The 18,928-nt window shown below is 46.6% G+C and overlaps 1 protein-coding gene across 3 annotated transcripts in view; it reads left to right on the top strand.

Annotated features, from left to right (window-relative positions):
• Nucleotides 1-18,928, top strand: part of PCNX3 (pecanex 3) — an 873,417-nt gene that overhangs the window by 643,448 nt on the left and 211,041 nt on the right. For all 3 annotated transcript variants that reach the window (XM_086938333.1, XM_086938332.1, XM_086938334.1), the window contains exon 26: nucleotides 6,015-6,230. In XM_086938333.1, the coding sequence (XP_086794459.1) occupies nucleotides 6,015-6,230 (216 nt within the window). The remainder of the gene's footprint in view (nucleotides 1-6,014; nucleotides 6,231-18,928) is intronic.

The raw sequence follows: 18,928 nt of genomic DNA, 5'->3' as shown, positions 1-18,928 counted from the left end.
TACTTCGCTACGGAGGGTTAGCGAGCTGCAGGCGCTCACCATCCAAGAACCTTTCTTCCAGGTACATGCTAACAGGGTGGTGCTCCGCACTAACCCTAAATTCCTACCCAAAGTGGTATCCCAATTCCACTTAAACCAGACAATCGAATTGCCGGTGTTTTTCCAAAACCCAGATACGCTGGCGGAGCGCATGCTCCACACCCTTGATGTTAAGAGGGCCTTGATGTATTATGTAGACAGGACAAAAGATTTTCGCAAAACCAAGCAGCTTTTTGTTGCTTTTGCCACTCACCACAAGGGAAACGCTATCTCTAAAGCAGGGATTGCTAGGTGGATAGTGAAGTGCATTCAGATCTGTTACGCTAAAGCTAAGCGCACTCTCACTATCCCACCGAGGGCCCACTCCACCAGGAAGTTGGGGGCCCCTATGGCTTTCCTAGGTAACATTCCCTTAGAAGATATCTGTAGAGCAGACACATGGTCTACCACACATACTTTCACTAAACACTACTGTGTAGACGTGCATTCCAAACAACAGGCAGCTGTTGGTCAGGCTGTTCTAAAAACACTTTTTCAGACTGCTGCAGCTGGCACGGGCGGCCGCCGTTAATGGAGGGACTGCTATGTATTCTATGCACAGATATGAATTCAGCAGCCCACATGCCTCGAACTGCAAATGCTACTTACCAGTATGCATCTGTTCTTGGCATGTAGGGCTGCTGACATTCATATCGCCCACCCTCCTCCCCGGCGCCTGTCGCAGCTGCAGAATTCATTCATTTACATACATATGCTCATAGCATGGTCATCACTCACATTCTTCACTCCATCTCTGCCAATGGCTAAAAACAATCTGGGGATGGAGGCGATGCCCATGCGCACTGTAGTCCAGGGGAGGAGCCACCTATTTTGTGATACTTCGAAGACTCTTCCAGGACAACAATGTGCAATCATCCGGACCCAACACTAGGTGGCGATCTATGCACAGATATGAATGTCAGCAGCCCTACATGCCAAGAACAGATGCATACTGGTAAGTAGCATTTGCAATACATCGCCGCCCTTCCCAGTAGGGTGAGCGGCAACTGTCTCCATTGCGTCATGTCGTCTACTGCCTCTTTCATTATTCGTTCCACATTTCTCTGGAACGAGAGCTTTTTGTCCAGAGTGACATAGATCCCAAGGTACTGGAACCCCTCTGAGGTGGTGAGTAGACGGTCCGGCAACTTTACTCCCTGCACTGCTCCCCGCGGCGTATACAAGACTGATTTATGCCAGTTGATGGTGTGGCCTGCCATTGCCCCAAAGCCCTCTAACTCCCTGAACAATGTCCCTACGGAGACCTCGGGGTTCGTAATATATAACAATACATCGTCGGCATATAATGAAACTTTTTCCTGAGTATCTCCTGACTCATTACACGTGAAGCCATGGATCTCTGGGTTTTGTCGAATTTTGCCCGCCAGTATTTCTATGGTGAGAGTGAAGAGTAGGTGGGACAGCGGGCATCCTTGTCTGGTGCCCCTTTCCACACGCAATTCGCGTGATAAGCACCCATTCACTCGTACCCGCGCCTTCGGTGCAGCGTATAGCAGCCCTACCCACTTCTGAAAGTGTGGACCAAAACCAAACCTCCGCAACACTGCCATGAGAAAAGGCCAATGTACCGCGTCGAACGCTTTTTCAGCGTCCAAGGACAGGAACCAGTGCGGCTCCGTTCTATCTTGTATTTCTTGAAGCCAGTTGTGTGTCCGTCGGAGGTTGAGCTTTGTCGCTCTATCCGGCAAAAACCCGGATTGGTCTGTGTGTATAAGGTCTGGAACAACTGTCCGTAGGCGCGCCGCTAGAATTGTATATTTACAAAAAGGGGTGGTGAGGGACAGAGTCTCTGAATTAAACAGAATACTCTCACCCAGTCAAGAGATCAGGGCTAGATCCAACACCGTTTTTTAGCTCACTGCACCATCCCAGTTTCAGAACCTGGCTGTATGCAAATTAGTCTGTTCCTGTCCCAGTGCATGATGGGAACAGGGTAAACCAAACTACAAAAGCCAATTCTTACACTGGGAAGGAAACAAGCTACCGGGGACCGGTTTCTGGCATTTCAGCCGTCTTCGGCCCGGCTTGCTTGAATCCTGATGGTGCAATGAGCAAGGGACTCACATCTGAGTATACCCTTCCACGCTTAGGGTGGACAAAAAGAATTGTAGCCAGCACTTTCACCTCCATATTCAGAAGTGAGATGGGGCCGTACGAGGCACAATCCTCCTCCGGCTTGCCCTGTTTGTATATCGGCACTATGGTTGCCAACGCTAGATCTCGTGGGAGTCCCCCTAACTCGTAGGCTTCAACATACAGAGCCAATAGGTGAGGCGTCAATAGGTCGGCCGTCTTTTAAAAAAATTCTGCCGGGAACCCGTTGGGCCCTGGTGTTTTCCCCGTTTTTAATTTATTAATGGCCGTGGAGATCTCCTCCAGTGTGATTCCCGCCTCTAGTCGGGTGCTGAGTTCTACATCTAGTACCGGGATATCCACAGTTTCCATATATTGTAAGGCCTCGTCTACTGACCCAAGGTCTCTGCCTCTATAGAAGTTCTCATAGTGGACTGCGAAGGCGTCTGCTATGCCCCTGTCGGTAGTTTCCAGGCCTCCCCCATCCTTCCTGATTCTTTCCACCCACCTTGCAGCTCGTTCTTTCCTGCTAAGCCAAGCCAAGAGCTTGCCTGACTTGTCGCCTACATCATATAGGCGGTGTAACGTTGCTAGCGCTTGCGTCTTTGCCTCATTAGAGACCAATTCCCTATACTCCCTTTGTTTGTTGTGTAACTGCCGTAGTATACCTTCACCTTGGTGCACAAGGTAGTGCCTTTCTAGAGTCAGGATTTCAAGTTCTAACGCTGTTGCCTCCCTGTGTTGTTTGCTTCGCTCGTCTCTCAGTCTCCCTCTAAGTCTATCTCTTAACACAGGTTTCATGGCCTCCCAGAAGGTAATGTTAGAGTCCACTGAACCCTTGTTCTCCGCTACGTATACTTTTATGTCTGCCCTCAGACCCCGTACTATCTCAGGGGTTTGAATATCCCAGGCTGCCAAGCGCCATTCCGTCTCTCGCCTTTCTGTGTTTTTCCCTAATATCGCATATAGGGGTGAGTGATCTGATATTCCCCTCGCTTTGTACGTGAACTCATCTCCCTCCGACAGGTACTGCCTTGCAACAAAAATATAGTCTAGCCTGGAGAAGGTTGGGCCAGCGACATTTTTGCTGAAGATTTCGTGATTTTCAAGAATTAGCATCTCCCTTTGTTCATGGTTGTAAAATGGATTTACTCACTAACAATCATTTTTAAAAAAATATTTCATTTGAGCCCAGTTTTTTTATTTGATATAGTTTAAGAATGTGTTGCATCGTTTTTCTAAGCTTCAAGTACATTTTAAAGTCAGCTGCAGGACAAGGTAGGTGTAAGAGTCTCATTAGACAACACAGCATTTGTAAAGTTAGGTATTCTGTTTCCTGAAAGAGTAGTTAGCGGGGAGTAGGATTTTGAGAAAGTGTTTCAGAGGACCATTTATTCAGTCTGCAACGGGAGATGATTAGTGAACTGGATGATCAATCAAGTTAATGGATGAAGTTCAGATTGGTTGTGCTTTCTTGTGTGATGGTGATGAGATCAGTCTGCCATTTAGATGCTTTGCCATTTATAGATTTGTGGATCAGAACAAGTATTTATTTTACAAGTGTCTTTTCAAGCAATTGACACTGGAAATTGATTTGGCAGGAAACGTTTGGGGTATATCAAGTATTTATATAGTTGAGGAGTTAGTTCCTTAATGTAGGACATTACAGTAGTCCAGTGCAGGTGTAATTGAATCATTGTGTAATGTCCTAATGTCATATTTATACCGATTGTATATTCTTTTGATGGTGAAGTTGCGTGAGGATGTATTAACATAATTGTAACACTGCATTGACGGTTGCAGGTATGTGGAGGGATTGAGTCACTGAAACACCAAGGATGACAATTCTAGCTATTTGAGCTTGTGATATTCACATTCCTTTGTGATTGCAGACTTCATATTTCTGTTTTCTGAAGAACTAATGTCCCTCATCAAACATGAACAAGCATCCCAGCTTGCCTGTCACTGTTGAGAAACCTTTCAGTAATGTTTCTCTGATCTTCAGATATTGATCTGAGAATCTTATAATGATCAACCTGCCCTTATTGTTTGCCTGTCTTTGAATAAAGAGGTGCAGGTTTTGCCACCAAGTTGCAGAATGACTGGTCAATACTCCGGAGTGTTGTGTAGTGGCATCAGCAAATCTTGAGTTAGGTTCCAGTTCTGAAAATGCAGTGTAGCTGAAGTGCATTGACAAAGCAACTGTTATGTTCCCCGTGTCTGGGATAAATGAAAACACAGCAAATTAGGTCTGTGGTACTGCTAGTCTCATTATTGGATTAGCAGTATATGCATGTTGTTGGTCAGAAGTGATTTGGGCTGCAATAGCTGTTTGCCTTATCGGTGACAGATAAACACAGGGCCTATTCTATCCTGCTTGGGTTATGTTTTAACATTTTTAATAGGAACACACGGGCCCATCTGTTTACCAGTAAGGCGTATCGACAGCTGCTTGAAGGTTTTGAAATTGAAAACCAATATGTTGCAAGTTACATTGTAACATTCCTGAATATCTATTTTGCACTTGAAAACACATCATGAACTATGTCCCCCTTTGTCAGAGTTGGTCTGTGACACGAAAGGTTCCTTTTGTTAATTCCAACAGTTGAATTTGCTCCACTTCTCTTCTTTACTAAGGTTGTTATAATGTTTGAACTTGAGTCTTGTTAATGCAGTAGGAAAACGTGTGTCTTGACTAGGAAGTATGTATGATGTATATTTTTCCTGCAGCCAAGGATAGGAGTGAATCTTATTAAGTGTCCAAGCATTAAGATTACATAGTAACCTCAATCATAAAAGTTAATTAGTAATGCTGTCCGTGATTTCGGTGGAAGCCCTTCTTCCACATTCATTTTGCTGATTTTCATGGAAATTATTGTACAGCAACTTCTGATGCTGTTTGAACAGCAATCCTAGAATTGTATCTAAGCAAGCTTAATACCATGTAACGGTTTTTCAAGATTACAAACTTCAAAAATGCCAGATTTGACACACACAGCAGGAGGCAGTGCAAGTTAATTCTAAAACGAAATATTAAAGCAGGGTGTCCTTTCAGCTGAGGGTACCTTACAGGGTGCAAGTCTAAAGTTGTGGCTTACTGTGCTTGGCAGATAGTAATCCCTAAAAGTCTTATTAATAGCTAAATTTCTCTTGGTGATATCCCTATTTTAATTACTTGAAATCCAAAAGAGAATGGTGCTCAGTATACACATTTTTGAATGACCCCAAAGTGTCCAAATCCATTATTGCTCTAGAGACCTTGATTGTAGATTAAAGCCGCTGGATAGAAAACAAATAATACATGTTCCTCACCTACCTACAGAGAGATGTACAGAGCGATACACCTTATCCATCATGTGTAATGTGATCTACCACTTAAATTTAGCTTAGCTAATTTTAATCTTTGTTCTGGTTCTTTTTCTGTCATCCAATACCCTTAACTCCTTATTCCCTTTATTTTATGGTATGCTTAGCACAAAAATAATTTGCCTATATCTTGCATCTATTCATTTAATATTACATTTTAATCGGTCTTCTGCTTTAATCCCTGAAACTGTCTTAGGTTTGGTGAAGGTAGACCAAGCACATTGACTTTTCAAGCCATTGCCTAGATCTGTTTTTCTGGCTCTGCACCTGGCTGTGTGTGTTTTAGACAATGTGCTTCTGCATAAATTGATTTATGGCTTTGAAGGACAGGTTAAGGGGAGTGGGCCAGCATGTAACAGTTGTCCGTTGGCGAGTTTGAAGGAGTAGGTGGTTACCTGGGGTTGGAGCTTTAGTGTAGGCTTTTACTGAAAAATATGAGGATGCACTAATACGTTGTCTTTTCATTTCACCTGCAGGTGCGGATGACAACAACCTAAACTCTATCTTCTATGAGCACCTAACACGATCTCTGCAGCACACACTTTGCGGGGATCTGCTGCTCGGTCGCTGGGGCAATTATGCAACTGGTGACTGTTTTATCTTGGCCTCTGACTACTTAAATGCCTTGGTGCACATAATTGAGATAGGCAATGGCCTGGTCACGTTTCAACTTCGTGGATTAGAATTCAGAGGTCAGACTCATTCCTTATTTGGAGAATCCTGGTATTGTTCTATCAGTGTTGGGCTTTGATTATTCTTGCAGCCTAAGTGTTTCTCTGCTCCTGAATTTGACCTTTTGTAGCACATTGCCCTGGTAGTGGGGAGTGACTGATCTACTAGGTTATTGTCAGCTTGTAAGACTGACTTGCACCTCTGTAGACTCCACAGTCTTATCCTGCTTTGATGAACATATAAGTTCCTTATAGGGGATATGAAATCGATCTTATATTGGTGCAGCAGTGTAAGAAATTGGGTTATTCTTTAACGAAGGTAAGTATCCACCTCAGGTAATAATCAGTCCTTATCAGGGTGACCCCCCCAAAGTCACTAAGTAAATCTGAGGTCACTATTGTATGAAGCTGAAAGGCTTAACTTGGAGGCAATGTGTAAAGTATGTATACATTAACAGAACAGCAATAAGGCCAAAACTCAGAACACTACAAATCCCCAAAAATTTGAAAAAAGTCCAATTAAATAAATAAAATGACACCAAAATGACGAAAAGCCACTAAGGAACCGTAGACATGAGTTTTTAAAGTTTTAAGTAAAAAATAATGCCAAAATGCCAATGACACTCAGTGGTCATAGTAGAACAGGACTAGGGCACAAATGATTCGGACTGCGATGCAGTGCAGTTCAGATACACTAACCAGGTTTTTACTAGGCAAAAGATTTTACCTTATGACTTAAGTCTTTTAATCACAATCCATCAGGGGTATACTTCTAGAGCCCCAAAGGACCGCAGGAGAGTAACTTAGACTCGCAAAGTTTCAGCAGAGTCCAGTCCAGATCCGGTTGCCACTGATAAGCTGTGTGGTCGTAGAAAAGACCAGTTGTAGCTTGCTTGAACAGGAAGTAAGCCTTATGACCCTTGAAGTCCCCTTCTTTGTTCTGGGTACAATACAAGGGGGTGCCTGGAGATGACACATTTATGCCTGGCACAAGCTAGTGGGTGGGAATGACCACTGGGCCTGCCCTAAGCAATGGTGTAAAGGTTTCAGTTGGCTACCCCTAACCACTTTGGGCATTTTCAAGATAGCAAACTTCTTCAACTACACTAAACGTGGGCTCTGAGGGATGGGAATGTGTGTAAACAGTGTACTATGTTAATCCCATTGTACTCTCACTTCTAACACTCACTAAAATCCAGTTAAAAAAAGTTCCTGTACCTACAACAAACTCAGAGGCAGACATCTGGTAGAACAAAGCTGAGTTTTCCAGCAACCAGACCATGGATACACAAGAACTGTTTTGGCATCCTGTCCTTGCTATTTGAAGTGTGCCCTAGGTGTTATAGGTAAAACCCAAATACAAAAACAACAAGGTGATGGATGGAATGCTTGAAATAATCTTAGCCACATGCAGTTGCATGGGCCTCATCCTAATACATAATTATTTGCTTTCCTTGCCAGCTCAGTTTGGACTCGGCCATATGCAGATCAGTCTTGACCCTGTTCCTCATGGGAACAGTCCAGCCCAAACTATAAGGCCAGGTCCTTTCTGAATCAGAACACAAGCAACCCAGGTCCTGGCCTGGCAGTTTGGGCAGCACTGTTCCCATGAGGAGCAGGATCAAGACTGATTTGCATATGGCTGCGTCTAAACTGGGGTGGCATGATGAGCAAAAAAACAACCAGTTGGGAAGTTTCCCCAAGCGATTGCCAGTGGCTTAGATTAATTCAAGCATTCCATCCATCACCTTGTTGTTTTTCTGTTTGATACCCAGAGTGGGCCAGGTATGGCCAGATGTGGGTCCCGGGCTCACTGTGCCACTGAAACCAAGCTATATCTGGCTGAAAAGCCCTTACTAGGGCAAAACTGGTCGTAGGTTGCTTGTGTTCCAGTTCAGGGAGGCCCCTAGCCTGGCAGTTCGGCCTGGACTGTTCTCATGAGGAGCTGACTCAAAACTGATTTGCATATGGCTGGGTCCAATTGAGCTGGCATGGTGGGCAAAAAAACAATGGATTGGCATGCGGCCTGCCGATTGCCAGTGGCTGAGATTGATTTGAGTGTTTCATCCATCACTTCGTTGTTTTGCATATGTAAAGCAAATGTGTCAAACCGGTTTAAACACTCAAGCAGGATTTGACACTAATGTCAAAAAGACGCCTACTGTGTTTGAAGCCTGCCTAGCTAGGACGGGACAAAATAGAGGGGTAGGCATTGGTGTTAGCTACATCTGCTTGTTACAGGGTCAGCCTTTTTGAAGTTAATCAAGTTCCTGGGCCCAGCCCACAGGCTAGCCTGTCAAGGGAGCAGAAATCCTCCCTCCAACCAAGGCATTTTGTCCCTGTGCTGGGAGCCACTTCACACCTTACTAAAGCGCTATTCAGGTGTCCGTTGGTGCTCATGCAAATAAACCCCCAGAGACTTTAAGCAGGGAAAAGGTAACTTTCTAAATGTATATTTTTCTTAATAGATATACTGAATTAATCTGCTAGAGACATCTAGCTACAGATTGCTTACCTTTAAATTTCCCAAGCGTCAGACTGTATTCCGAAGATTTATTTGTGCGCAGTACCCCTGCTTGCTGGTAGGTGATGTAGATTGGCATGGCGTCGATTGGCTCCGCATGGCATTGTCCACACTGGAAGTGACGTCCGCATCACCTACATAGGTGCCACCTTAGCGCGCTGACATCATTTCTCTTCTTTATGGCCAGTTAGCGATTATCCGGAAACAGAGCTACTCCTCTGTCTGTTCTTGACAGACTTTTTTTCAACATTTTGTTGAAACTTTTTTGAGGAAATACTTCCACCTGGTGTGTTGAGGGATGTCTTCGAAGAAGACCGTGTGAGAAAGCGCCCTCTTTCTTGCATGATATGCTCCCACTTTTTGCTAAATTGTTGATGTACTTTGACTGAGTGTGCCCTGGGCTCCTGCCAATCAGGTACCCAGGGCCTGTGTTCCTTCCCTAAAACTGCATTGGAGCCTAAACCCAATTGGCATCTCTGGCCACATGTCAGTCCCTGGACAGTGGTACCCTAGGTACCCAGGGCACTGTGACCAGAGAAGGCCCCTAAGGGCTGCAGCACTTATTGTGCCACCCTTGGAGGCCTTGTACCCTGACACACACACACTGCCTTGGCAGGCTGCGTGTCTTGGTGCAGAACAAACCAAAGAGTCGAAATGGCGCTCATCCCTGTGTGCCATGCCCACAAAACACTGCCCTGGCATACATCAGTCACCCCTCTAGCTGAGTGCCCTACGCCAGTGGGAGGGGTACAGGTGCATGAGACCTGTGCCCCTTACAGTGCCCAGGTCCATTCCTGAGCATTGTAATTGCAGTGCTGCTATTAAGAGTATATGGTGCTGGTAGGTTGTCATTACGAACTCCACAGCACCATAATGGCTACACTGAAGACTGAGAAGTTTGGTATCAAACTTATCAGCACAATAAACCCACACTGATGCCAGTGTGGGAATTAATGTAAAATGCACGACAGAGGGCATCTTAGAGATGCCCCCTGAAACTAACCCACGACCAGCGTCCTGACTGAGAGGCTGCCTAGGCTGCCACACAGCAGACATGTTGCTGGACCCCTGGGTCGAGAGCCATTTGCTCTCGTGGGCCTGCAACAATACACATCCTGGGGCGAGGTACTAGGTCTCATTCCCCAGGATGGGCAGGGGAAGCTTCAAAGGCATGCCGCCTTTGTGAGCTTTTCAAGACCCCTTGCTGTACTCAGCAACTGGCCCCCGTTGGTTCTGACCCCCCCACTCTGGCGGGAAGATCGGCAGGAAAACCAAAGTGAGGAAAGAGGGTGTGCCAGCCTCTGCCAACCCCGCCCCTCAGGTGGGGGAGGTGAGTTGAAGCACAATCCCGGGCTCTCACCATCTTGAGGATGGGGAGCCCTACCCAATCAGGACTAGGCTCCTGCCCCTCTCCCACTGGAGAGTGGCTGGATAGGGGGTGTACCCACCGCAGGGAATGGACTCATTGGTCCCTGACATTTACCTACCTGTAAAACCCCTACATTTAGTATTTAGGGGCACCCTGAACCTTCCTTCCTCAGATCCTGATTCCTAAACTACATGAAGACCAGCCGTGCAGCTGCTAACAAGAGGACAACACCAACTGACTTGGCCCCAGCCCTGTCGACCTTTGAACCTGCTCCTGCTAAACCCCAGTATCACCTGTGATCAGCAACCTCAAAAACCCCTGAGGATCTGACTGCCTTGCTCAACTAAAGACTGGGACTCCCACGAGCAGTGGTTCTGCTCAAACATCTAGCATCCTGGTGCCAGCCAGGAACCGCGAATCCAGCACACTCTGCACCCGCCGAGCCGGGCCCTTGCCCGAGTCAACAAAGACCACGAAGACGCCCCCCTCTGCGACTGTGACCAAGAATCCTGCACCAAAGGACTCCCCTCGACGCTCCTGACGACACCTGCAGCCGCAACACCAGGGACCCCCCCCCCAACCGCGACCAGCAGAGGGTAATATTTCCCGATGCCTAAAGGCACCCCTGCACCCGGCGCCCCATGGCCCCCTGAGCCCAACTCCTGGGTGTCTACCCAACCTACAGCTTCCCAGCATACCCCTCGAAGTGGTGGTTGCAATTGAAGAATCTCCGTCCCAGAGCTTGCAGCCTTTGTTCGTCACGCAGCTTTCCCATTGAAATCCATTGGGCGCCCGACGACCCAAAAGCACCCTGCACCCAGTGTCGCTGGGAGTGCACCATCTGTTCTGTTCGACTTCCCCACTTGCCCTGAGCAAGTGACAAGGAGCTCCGCTGCCTGCCTGCTAGCAGCCACCAACCAAAGGCCCTCTACCCGCCATAGGCTAACATTGGGCCTACTCCCTCTGCACCCGGCTGCCTCTGTGCCGCTGAGGGTTTAACTACTGTACCAACCTGAACCTGGGAGACCCGAGTCTTGCCCCAGAACCTCAACTCTGCCAGTTGAGTACTTACCTTAAAGCCGATAACTTGCTTTTTCTCCATAGGGTAACATTGACTGGTTTTCACTTGGAAATTCTTCTAAGTGTGGAGTTTTGAAACTTTGAAATATTCACTAAAAATCACCAGATCAACAAAATTACAAACCAGAAGAGATCCCAGTGCTGGATCCAAGTACCCAGCACTGACCAGAAAAAGTAATTACAACAGTGATTTTCCGATAACCTAATTTTCCTCCATAGGATAACATTGCCTGGTTTTTGCCAGAAATTCTTCTAAGTGTTGATTTTTGCAACTTACAAATAGTAATTAAAAATCGCCTGTATAACAAAAACGATTTCCTTCAACTGTTTCCAGGAAATACACCAGGGTTGAATCCAGGATCCAGCCCTGAGCAAGAAAAACGTTTGTAAAGTAAATGTTATTGCAGTTTGCTTAAAATTCCAATTGAGCTCAATGTTCTAATTGTGTTGAGATTGTGTTGCCTATAGCAACCAGTGTATCTATTGCATTCAAAAGTCTACTGCTCATTGAAAGTATTCAACTGTAGCTTCTCGTTCTGAGAAAGTATTTTCATACCAACCTGTGATTCTAAAATAAAAAACAATATATTTTTATATACAAAACAATTACCTAGAGTTCAGTTCTTGAGTGTGTGAGACCATTTGCTGACTGAGTGTGTACATCAAATGCTTTACACTGTCCTCTGAGTCTGCCTTACTGCTCGACCAAGCTACCACTTTAGAGAGTAAGGTTATATCTAACTTTAACCTCTGCCAAACCTCTGGGGACTGCTGGATTCTACACACTGTACCTTACTTTGGTGCAGTATATGCAGAGCCACTTTCTTACAGATAGGTTTTAAACAGGGTGGCGCCTGTCACCGTTCCATGTAGGTTACAGATACTCCTCGTGTATATGTGGTTTCTCAAGCTTGACAAAGTCTCCAGGTCATGCTCCAACTACCGGATTATGGCACCGAGTCACCGAGGGAGTGGTCCCTGAAGCTGCTAGCACCGGGCGACGACTCCGAAATCCTGATCGAGAGGGAGGTCGCGGGACCGTTCCAGGATCCCCAAGAAATCTTCTTCCTACCCCCACCTCCACTCCCGGTCCTCTGGCCAATCGGAGGGAAACAGAAGTGGGGAGCGCAGATTCCACGCTCCACTCCCAGGTGCACTGCATAACTGGATAAACAATCCAACCAACTTTTCAACGTTCCACATTTCTCCAAATTAATCCAGTGATCAACAGTCTTTCCAATGTTTTTCTCCTTTTCCCCACATCCATAACATAATGTATTTTGGAGGCTTTTCATATTTGCGTGTGCCCATCCGGACTTCTTCGAAAATACGATCCGAAAAGACAACAGGTAGTTCAGAGCAGCATCTCTTTATTTCAAACCCAATGCATTTCGGGCTGTAACATCAGCCCTTCGTCGGGGGTCACTATAAAATTAATTACAGGAAAATTCATCATTGCCAGATAATAACGTTTTCCACAACACACACAAGAATCTATACTTCAACACTAAATTATTCACTTTTGTGTTTCCAAGAATCTAAAATAGTGCCTAATCACCATGATCATCGTAATCCACCCTGCAAGCATGAAAATAAACATGAAATAAACATATACTACCGCATGTCCCCTTTAGTTTTGTGGTGTCACCCTCTTACTGCACAAAGCATGCTCTAAATTCATCTTTCACCTTCTACTAAATACCATTCTTCCTCCGTGTTCTAATAACGGGTTTATATGCAGCACTGAGCACACAGCAGTTCAAACTCTCCTTACACGTTCCTTTCTCCCATGTTACCCCTCTCTCCCGATCAATGCGGAAAACTCCCCATTTTAATACAATCTGTATGAACCGCATTTCTCTTTGCACCCGTGCCCCTACGTTCTGAATAGCTCAGCTTAACGCTTTACCTGCTCACTCTTTTTCTTCTGTTCGCTCGGCAAACGCTTTAAGCAACCAAGGAATTCTCGCGTGCCTGGCCCTGCATTCGAGCCCCATTAAGAGTTTGCATGCTCCGCCCCCCTGTAAACAAACCAACAGATCACCTGAAACTACTTATGCTTCATTGTGAACTACGCGACCCACCATGCACTTGTTTATGGAAAGAAGCAACAATCGTCTGTGTAATAAACATCATAATTTTCATTCTTTTCGGTGCAATGTCTGTAATATATCAAGTGTTGTTCTTTTTATTTGCTCTCACACTATGAACATAATTACTATGAACATGATTACTGTCTTGAACTTTGCGTTTTCCCAGATGTGGAATATTCAATCTATCTCACTCTTTATTAAAAAATTTCTTTTGTCCCGGGTGCAAAACCAACATTTTGGCAATTATATTTATATCCTGAAAGGGGTGGTATACACACCATATTTCTTAAATGTTAGTCTATTATAATCAACCTTCTTAGCGTATTGCGTGCAAAACTGGGAAGTGCTAGCCCTACAGCACTGTAAATGATACAGAAGTGGGGAGCGCAGATTCCACGCTCCACTCCCAGGTGCACTGCATAACTGGATAAACAATCCAACCAACTTTTCAACGTTCCACATTTCTCCAAATTAATCCAGTGATCAACAGTCTTTCCAATGTTTTTCTCCTTTTCCCCACATTCATAACATAATGTATTTTGCAGGCTGGGCACACAGAAGTGTATCATTTACAGTGCTGTAGGGCTAGCACTTCTCAGTTTTGCACGCAATACGCTAAGAAGGTTGATTATAATGGACTAACATTTAAGAAATATGGTGTGCATACCACCCCTTTCATGATATAAACACAATCTGAGGGAAAAGCACAAGACACCCAAGAAGTTTGAAGCATACTTCAACCTCTCCTCGTCCGTTGGCCCCCGCAACGAAGGAGCATTGATGTTTGAGGCACTGTTCTTCGAAATAGTTGCATGGGTAGGCTCCAAGCCTCCCACCCTTTTCAGGAGCCAGAGTGACCTCCGCTCAAGTAAATTAATTGCGCCGAGTATTTGAGTGGCCCAACACTTCCAGCGCACCTTCGAGCCGTGGGGTTAGAGGGGGCCTTATTGGGCTCTGAGCCAGCGGCTCCAGCCTTGGTTCTGACTGGCGCCCATAGAACTAATCATGGATCCAGACTGGTCCCTGTTGTGTCATCAGGACCTTCCCTGGCCTCTACGCCAATGCTGCCGATGCTGTTGGCATTCACCTCCAGCGCCAGCCGCATTCTGATACCTGACGAGTCTGGAGTCGGAACTGCAAAGACTGACGCAACTGCCTGCCCCGACTGGACCCCTGCATCCTATGTTGGAGCCCGAGCCACATTCTAAAGGGCTAGGCATGGGAGAAGAGTGGAGGGGTCACTGGACCCTTTAGAATGCCAGTTGGAAGGTGATATGCACTGGTGTGAGGAACTCTGAGAGGCCAGTGGTCTGGACATTGGTATGCTTTCTCTCCCTACCATGGCTACAGAGGAGGAAGTGTTTTATTCCATGGTGGTGAAGAGCGCAGCATCGGTCCTGAGTGTTTAATTGCCCTCTATGGCAGTCAAGACTAACATCTTGACCGAAGTACTGCGGCCTGGAGCTCCCTCTTCTGAACCCTTGCTTCCTTTTAATGAAACAGTGACGGAAGTCCTATTGAGAACACGGTCCAAGTCTGTACAGATGCTTCTGTAAAGAGGATAATTACCCGCCGCCACTTCCAAGCACCTGGGGACATGGGTTTCCTTACTCATCACTCCATCCCTGAGAGTATGTTAGTCCCAGCCTCTACATCCCATGGCACATTCTTTGCCGCACCCCGGGACAGGGAATCCAAGAGGCTTGACAGCTTGGGGAAGATGTTTTCTTCCATCAGCCTTGCGTTGTAGTTTGTAAACACAGCAGGCTTATTGGGCTGCTACTCCCACACTCTGTGGGACACGTTGCGCAAGTGCAGACACATGTCCCGGAGGAGGCCCGAGCCATGCTCTCCCAAGCAGTGAAAGATGGTAGAGATGCAGCAAGGTTTACCATTAGGTATGGTTTGGCAGAGCTGTTTCAATGACAGTGGCGCCTCATACCATACCTTGCTGAGAACATCTGGTTTTTCAGGGGAAGTCCAGACTTACCTCATGGATATGCCCTTTAATGGCAAGCGTCTCTTCGAAGACAAGGCAGAGAGTGCTGGAGCACTTTAAGGACTCCCGGCCCACAGCCAAGTCCTAGGGCCTGTCAGCCTATTGCGCCTTTTGTGTCGGAGGAGTTGGTTTTCAACTGCATCAACCCTACTCCATTCACCGCCCCATGCCAGTTGCCCAGTCTGTGAGGGAGGCGGTTCATATCGGCCCATGGGTTGGGTAGCCAAAGGCCTGCCACAACCACCAATCCTGCCACAGCCTCTAAGCTCCTAATGTTGCCCTACAAGATCATGGGCGGAAAATTGGTGGCTGAATCCCCCATCATCTCCACCACTGGCAGTCCATAACATCAGACAGGTTGGTGTTATATATTATTTGAAGGGGCTAGTCCCTTCTGTTCAAATCCTTCCCTTTCCCTATGCCTCCCATTTGCGGTCAGCTGACAGAGGATCATTTGTCCTTGCTCTGTGAGGAAGTCGCATTTCTCTTGGCCAAGGGAGCCATAGAGAGGGTTCCGGTATCAGTAAGACAGTGGTTGGCATTCTCACTGCTTTCTGATTCCCAAAAAGAACTAAGGACTTTGCCCTTTCTTATATCTGAGAACCCTCAACATCTTCCTTAAAAAGGAGAAGTTCAAGATGCTTACTTTGGCTCAGGTATTGTCTGCCCTGGACCCAGGAGACTGGATGGTAGTGTTGGACTTGCAGTATGACTATTTCCATAGCCCTGTCCTGCCTGCCCATCGGCGTTACCTGCGGTTTACGGTAGGCTACTGTAAGAAGCTGGCTCTGTATATACTATACCAAAGTAAGGTATAGTGTGCACAGAGTCCAGTGGATCCCCAAAGTCTTACAGAGGTAACCGTAGATAATACCTTACTCTCTATTTGTGGTCGTGTGTGCTAGCAATAAGGCTTTATCAAAGGGTAGAGTTAAACATTTATTGTACACACTCAGGCAAGAAATGATATCACACACTCAAAGACTGACCTCGGACCAATTGTATGTATCACAAATATTTCTTTGTTGTATTTTTATTTATAGAACCAAGCAGGACTTAGTACATGTAAATATGATTGTACTTTTCAAGACAGATTAAATTATGACACAAAAAAAGCAAGCTGGCTGAATAATTGTGTTTCTTACAGGTTTGCAAAAATGTGCAAATGCAGTTGTAATTACTTTTGATTACTTTTCGGATTACTTTTTCTTCTGTGTGATATGCCTAGATATCACACTGGGACATTTCCTGTATGAAAGGTAATTAAGTCAGTTTTTCTCAAAACACAGTTTCTTAGGTTTTCATGCAATTTTCAACTCCACACTTCGAACTTTTGCCACAGTAAAACAGTCAATGCAGTCCTATGGGAGAAAATCAGGTTACCAGTTTAGACGTAAGTAATTGGTCTTGGGAGGTGGGTTTCTGGGGTTAGAACCATGGTTCCCCCAGGGTCAAGGATGCACTCAAAGCGCAGCACCCTCAGCGGCACTAGGGCAGCCAGGTGCAGAGTCCTAAGGCCCAATGTTATCCAATGAGCAATGGGGAGCCTCCGGATGGTCGCTGCTCACAGATACGCTACTTGGATGTGGGAGCAAAGCTCCTAGGGTTTAGCTCAGGGCAAAGGGGGTATCAAAGGTAGACCACAGCGGTATAGGGGCGGCCGGGTGCATGCTGCTGGATTGATGTTGGGAGCCTTGTTGATTTTAATGTGGAAGCTCCGATCAGAACAAACGCTGCAGGCTCGGGCACGAAGATCTTCTGGAGGCCACAACTGGTTGGAGATGTAAGTTGGGATGTCGAAGGATGCCGGGACTCCGTCGGTTGGGCCACTCAAGGCCGTGGGGCATCAGGTGCAGGGGTGTCTTTTGGTGTCTGGTTTTCCTTACTGGCTTCGGTTGCAGTCAGCGGGATCCTCCAGATAGGGGCTGCAGGCATTGTCGGGAGACCTGAGGTAGGTCCGGGATCACCGGATCCCAGGTCAGGATTGCTGGGAAGATCTCCTCGTGATATTCGGCCACCCTAACTCAGGCCGTGGGCATCGGATGCAGAGTGGTGCAGACTCGCCAATTTGGACAGAGACAGAACCACAGTCTATTAGTGAACAAATCCGGTCCTCCTCCTCCTCCTCCTCCTTTCTTCCTCCTCCTCCTCCTCCTCCTCCTTTCTTCCTCCTCCTCCTTTCTTCCTCCTCCTCCTTTCTTCCTCCTCCTCCTTTCTTCCTCCTCCTCCTTTCTTCCTCCTCCTCCTCCTCCTTCTTTCTTCCTCCTCCTCCTCCTCCTCCTCCTTTCTTCCTACTCCTCCTCTCTTCTTCCTCCTCCTTTCTTCTTCCTTCTTTTTTCCTCCTCCTCCTCCTCATCCTTCTTCTCTTTTCTTCCTTCTCCTCCTCTTTTCTTCCTCCTCCTCCTCATCCTCCAAGATAACCCTTTGAGTGCATTTGGCATTAAATACGACACTGGCATCCGTGTGGGTTTAATTTGCTTAAATGTTTGATATCAAACTTCCCAGATTTCAGTAAAGCCATTAAAGTTCTGTGGAGTTCATAATGACAAACTCCCGGACCATGTACTCTTCATGGCTTTACTGCACTTGCAATGTCTAAGAATGTACTTAGACACATGTCTAAGAATGTACTTAGACAGGGCTCATGCACCTGTATCTTCACCAGTGGCGTAGTGCACCCAGCTAGAGGGGTGGCTCACCTATGCCATAGGCAGTGGATTGTAGCCATGGCACACAGGGATGTGTGCCATGTCGACTCTTCACTTTGCTCTGTACCAGAACACACACCCTGCAAGGGCAGAGTGTGTGCGTTAACCCCTTCCCTGCTCATGACGAGCTCAGCTCATCATGAGGCACAGTGGAGCTGTGCTTATGACGAGCTGAGCTCGTCATGAACAATGGTAAATCTTACTTTGCTGCACAGGAAGGGAAAACCTCTAGCAGCCAAGGTTTTAAGGTACAGGGCCTCTAAGGGTGGCATAATATGTGCTGCAGTCCTTAGAGGCCTTCCCTTGTTACAGTGCCCTTCGTACCCATGGTACATTTTAGAAGGGACTTACATGTGGCCAGTGAGTTGCCAATTGGGGCTGCAACAGTAGGTACAGTTTTAGTGAAAAAACATAGGTCCTGAGTACCTGGTTGGCAGGAACCGAGGGCACACTTTGTCAAAGAGCATCAACATCAGGCAAACAGTGGGGGGCAACCATGCAAAAAGGAGCACTTTCCTACAGCCACAAGCACTTTCAATTCATCATCCTCCCTTTTGGCCATGCCACCGCCCCTCGGGTGTTCACCAAGGTGATAGCGGTGGTCGCAGCTCATCTGTGCAGATCAGGGTTTCCAGTCTCCCACTATCTCAACGACTGCCTGCTGAAGGCGGGATCGCCCCAGGGTGTCATCCCTCACCTCCAGACCGTTGCGAACCTTCTGCATTCGCTGTGGTTCACTATCAACATGTCAAAGGCACACCTGACTCCTTCTCAGACGTTCCCCTTCATCAGGGCTCTTCTCTACACAGTGTAGTTTTGGGCTTATCCTCCCAAGCAGGAAGTTCAGGGTATGATACCAATGTATCAGCCTGTATCCTGGATTTTGCTGCGAATGACTGAGTCTGCTAGGCCTCATGGCCTCTTGCATCCTGCTAGTGACATTCAA

The sequence above is a fragment of the Lissotriton vulgaris genome, chromosome 9 (genome assembly GCF_964263255.1).
Source record: "Lissotriton vulgaris chromosome 9, aLisVul1.2, whole genome shotgun sequence".
In the NCBI taxonomy this organism is placed as follows: Eukaryota; Metazoa; Chordata; class Amphibia; order Caudata; family Salamandridae; genus Lissotriton; species Lissotriton vulgaris.
The sequence above is the reverse complement of the archived record's forward strand: the minus strand, read 5'-3'. Positions and strand labels throughout refer to the sequence as shown.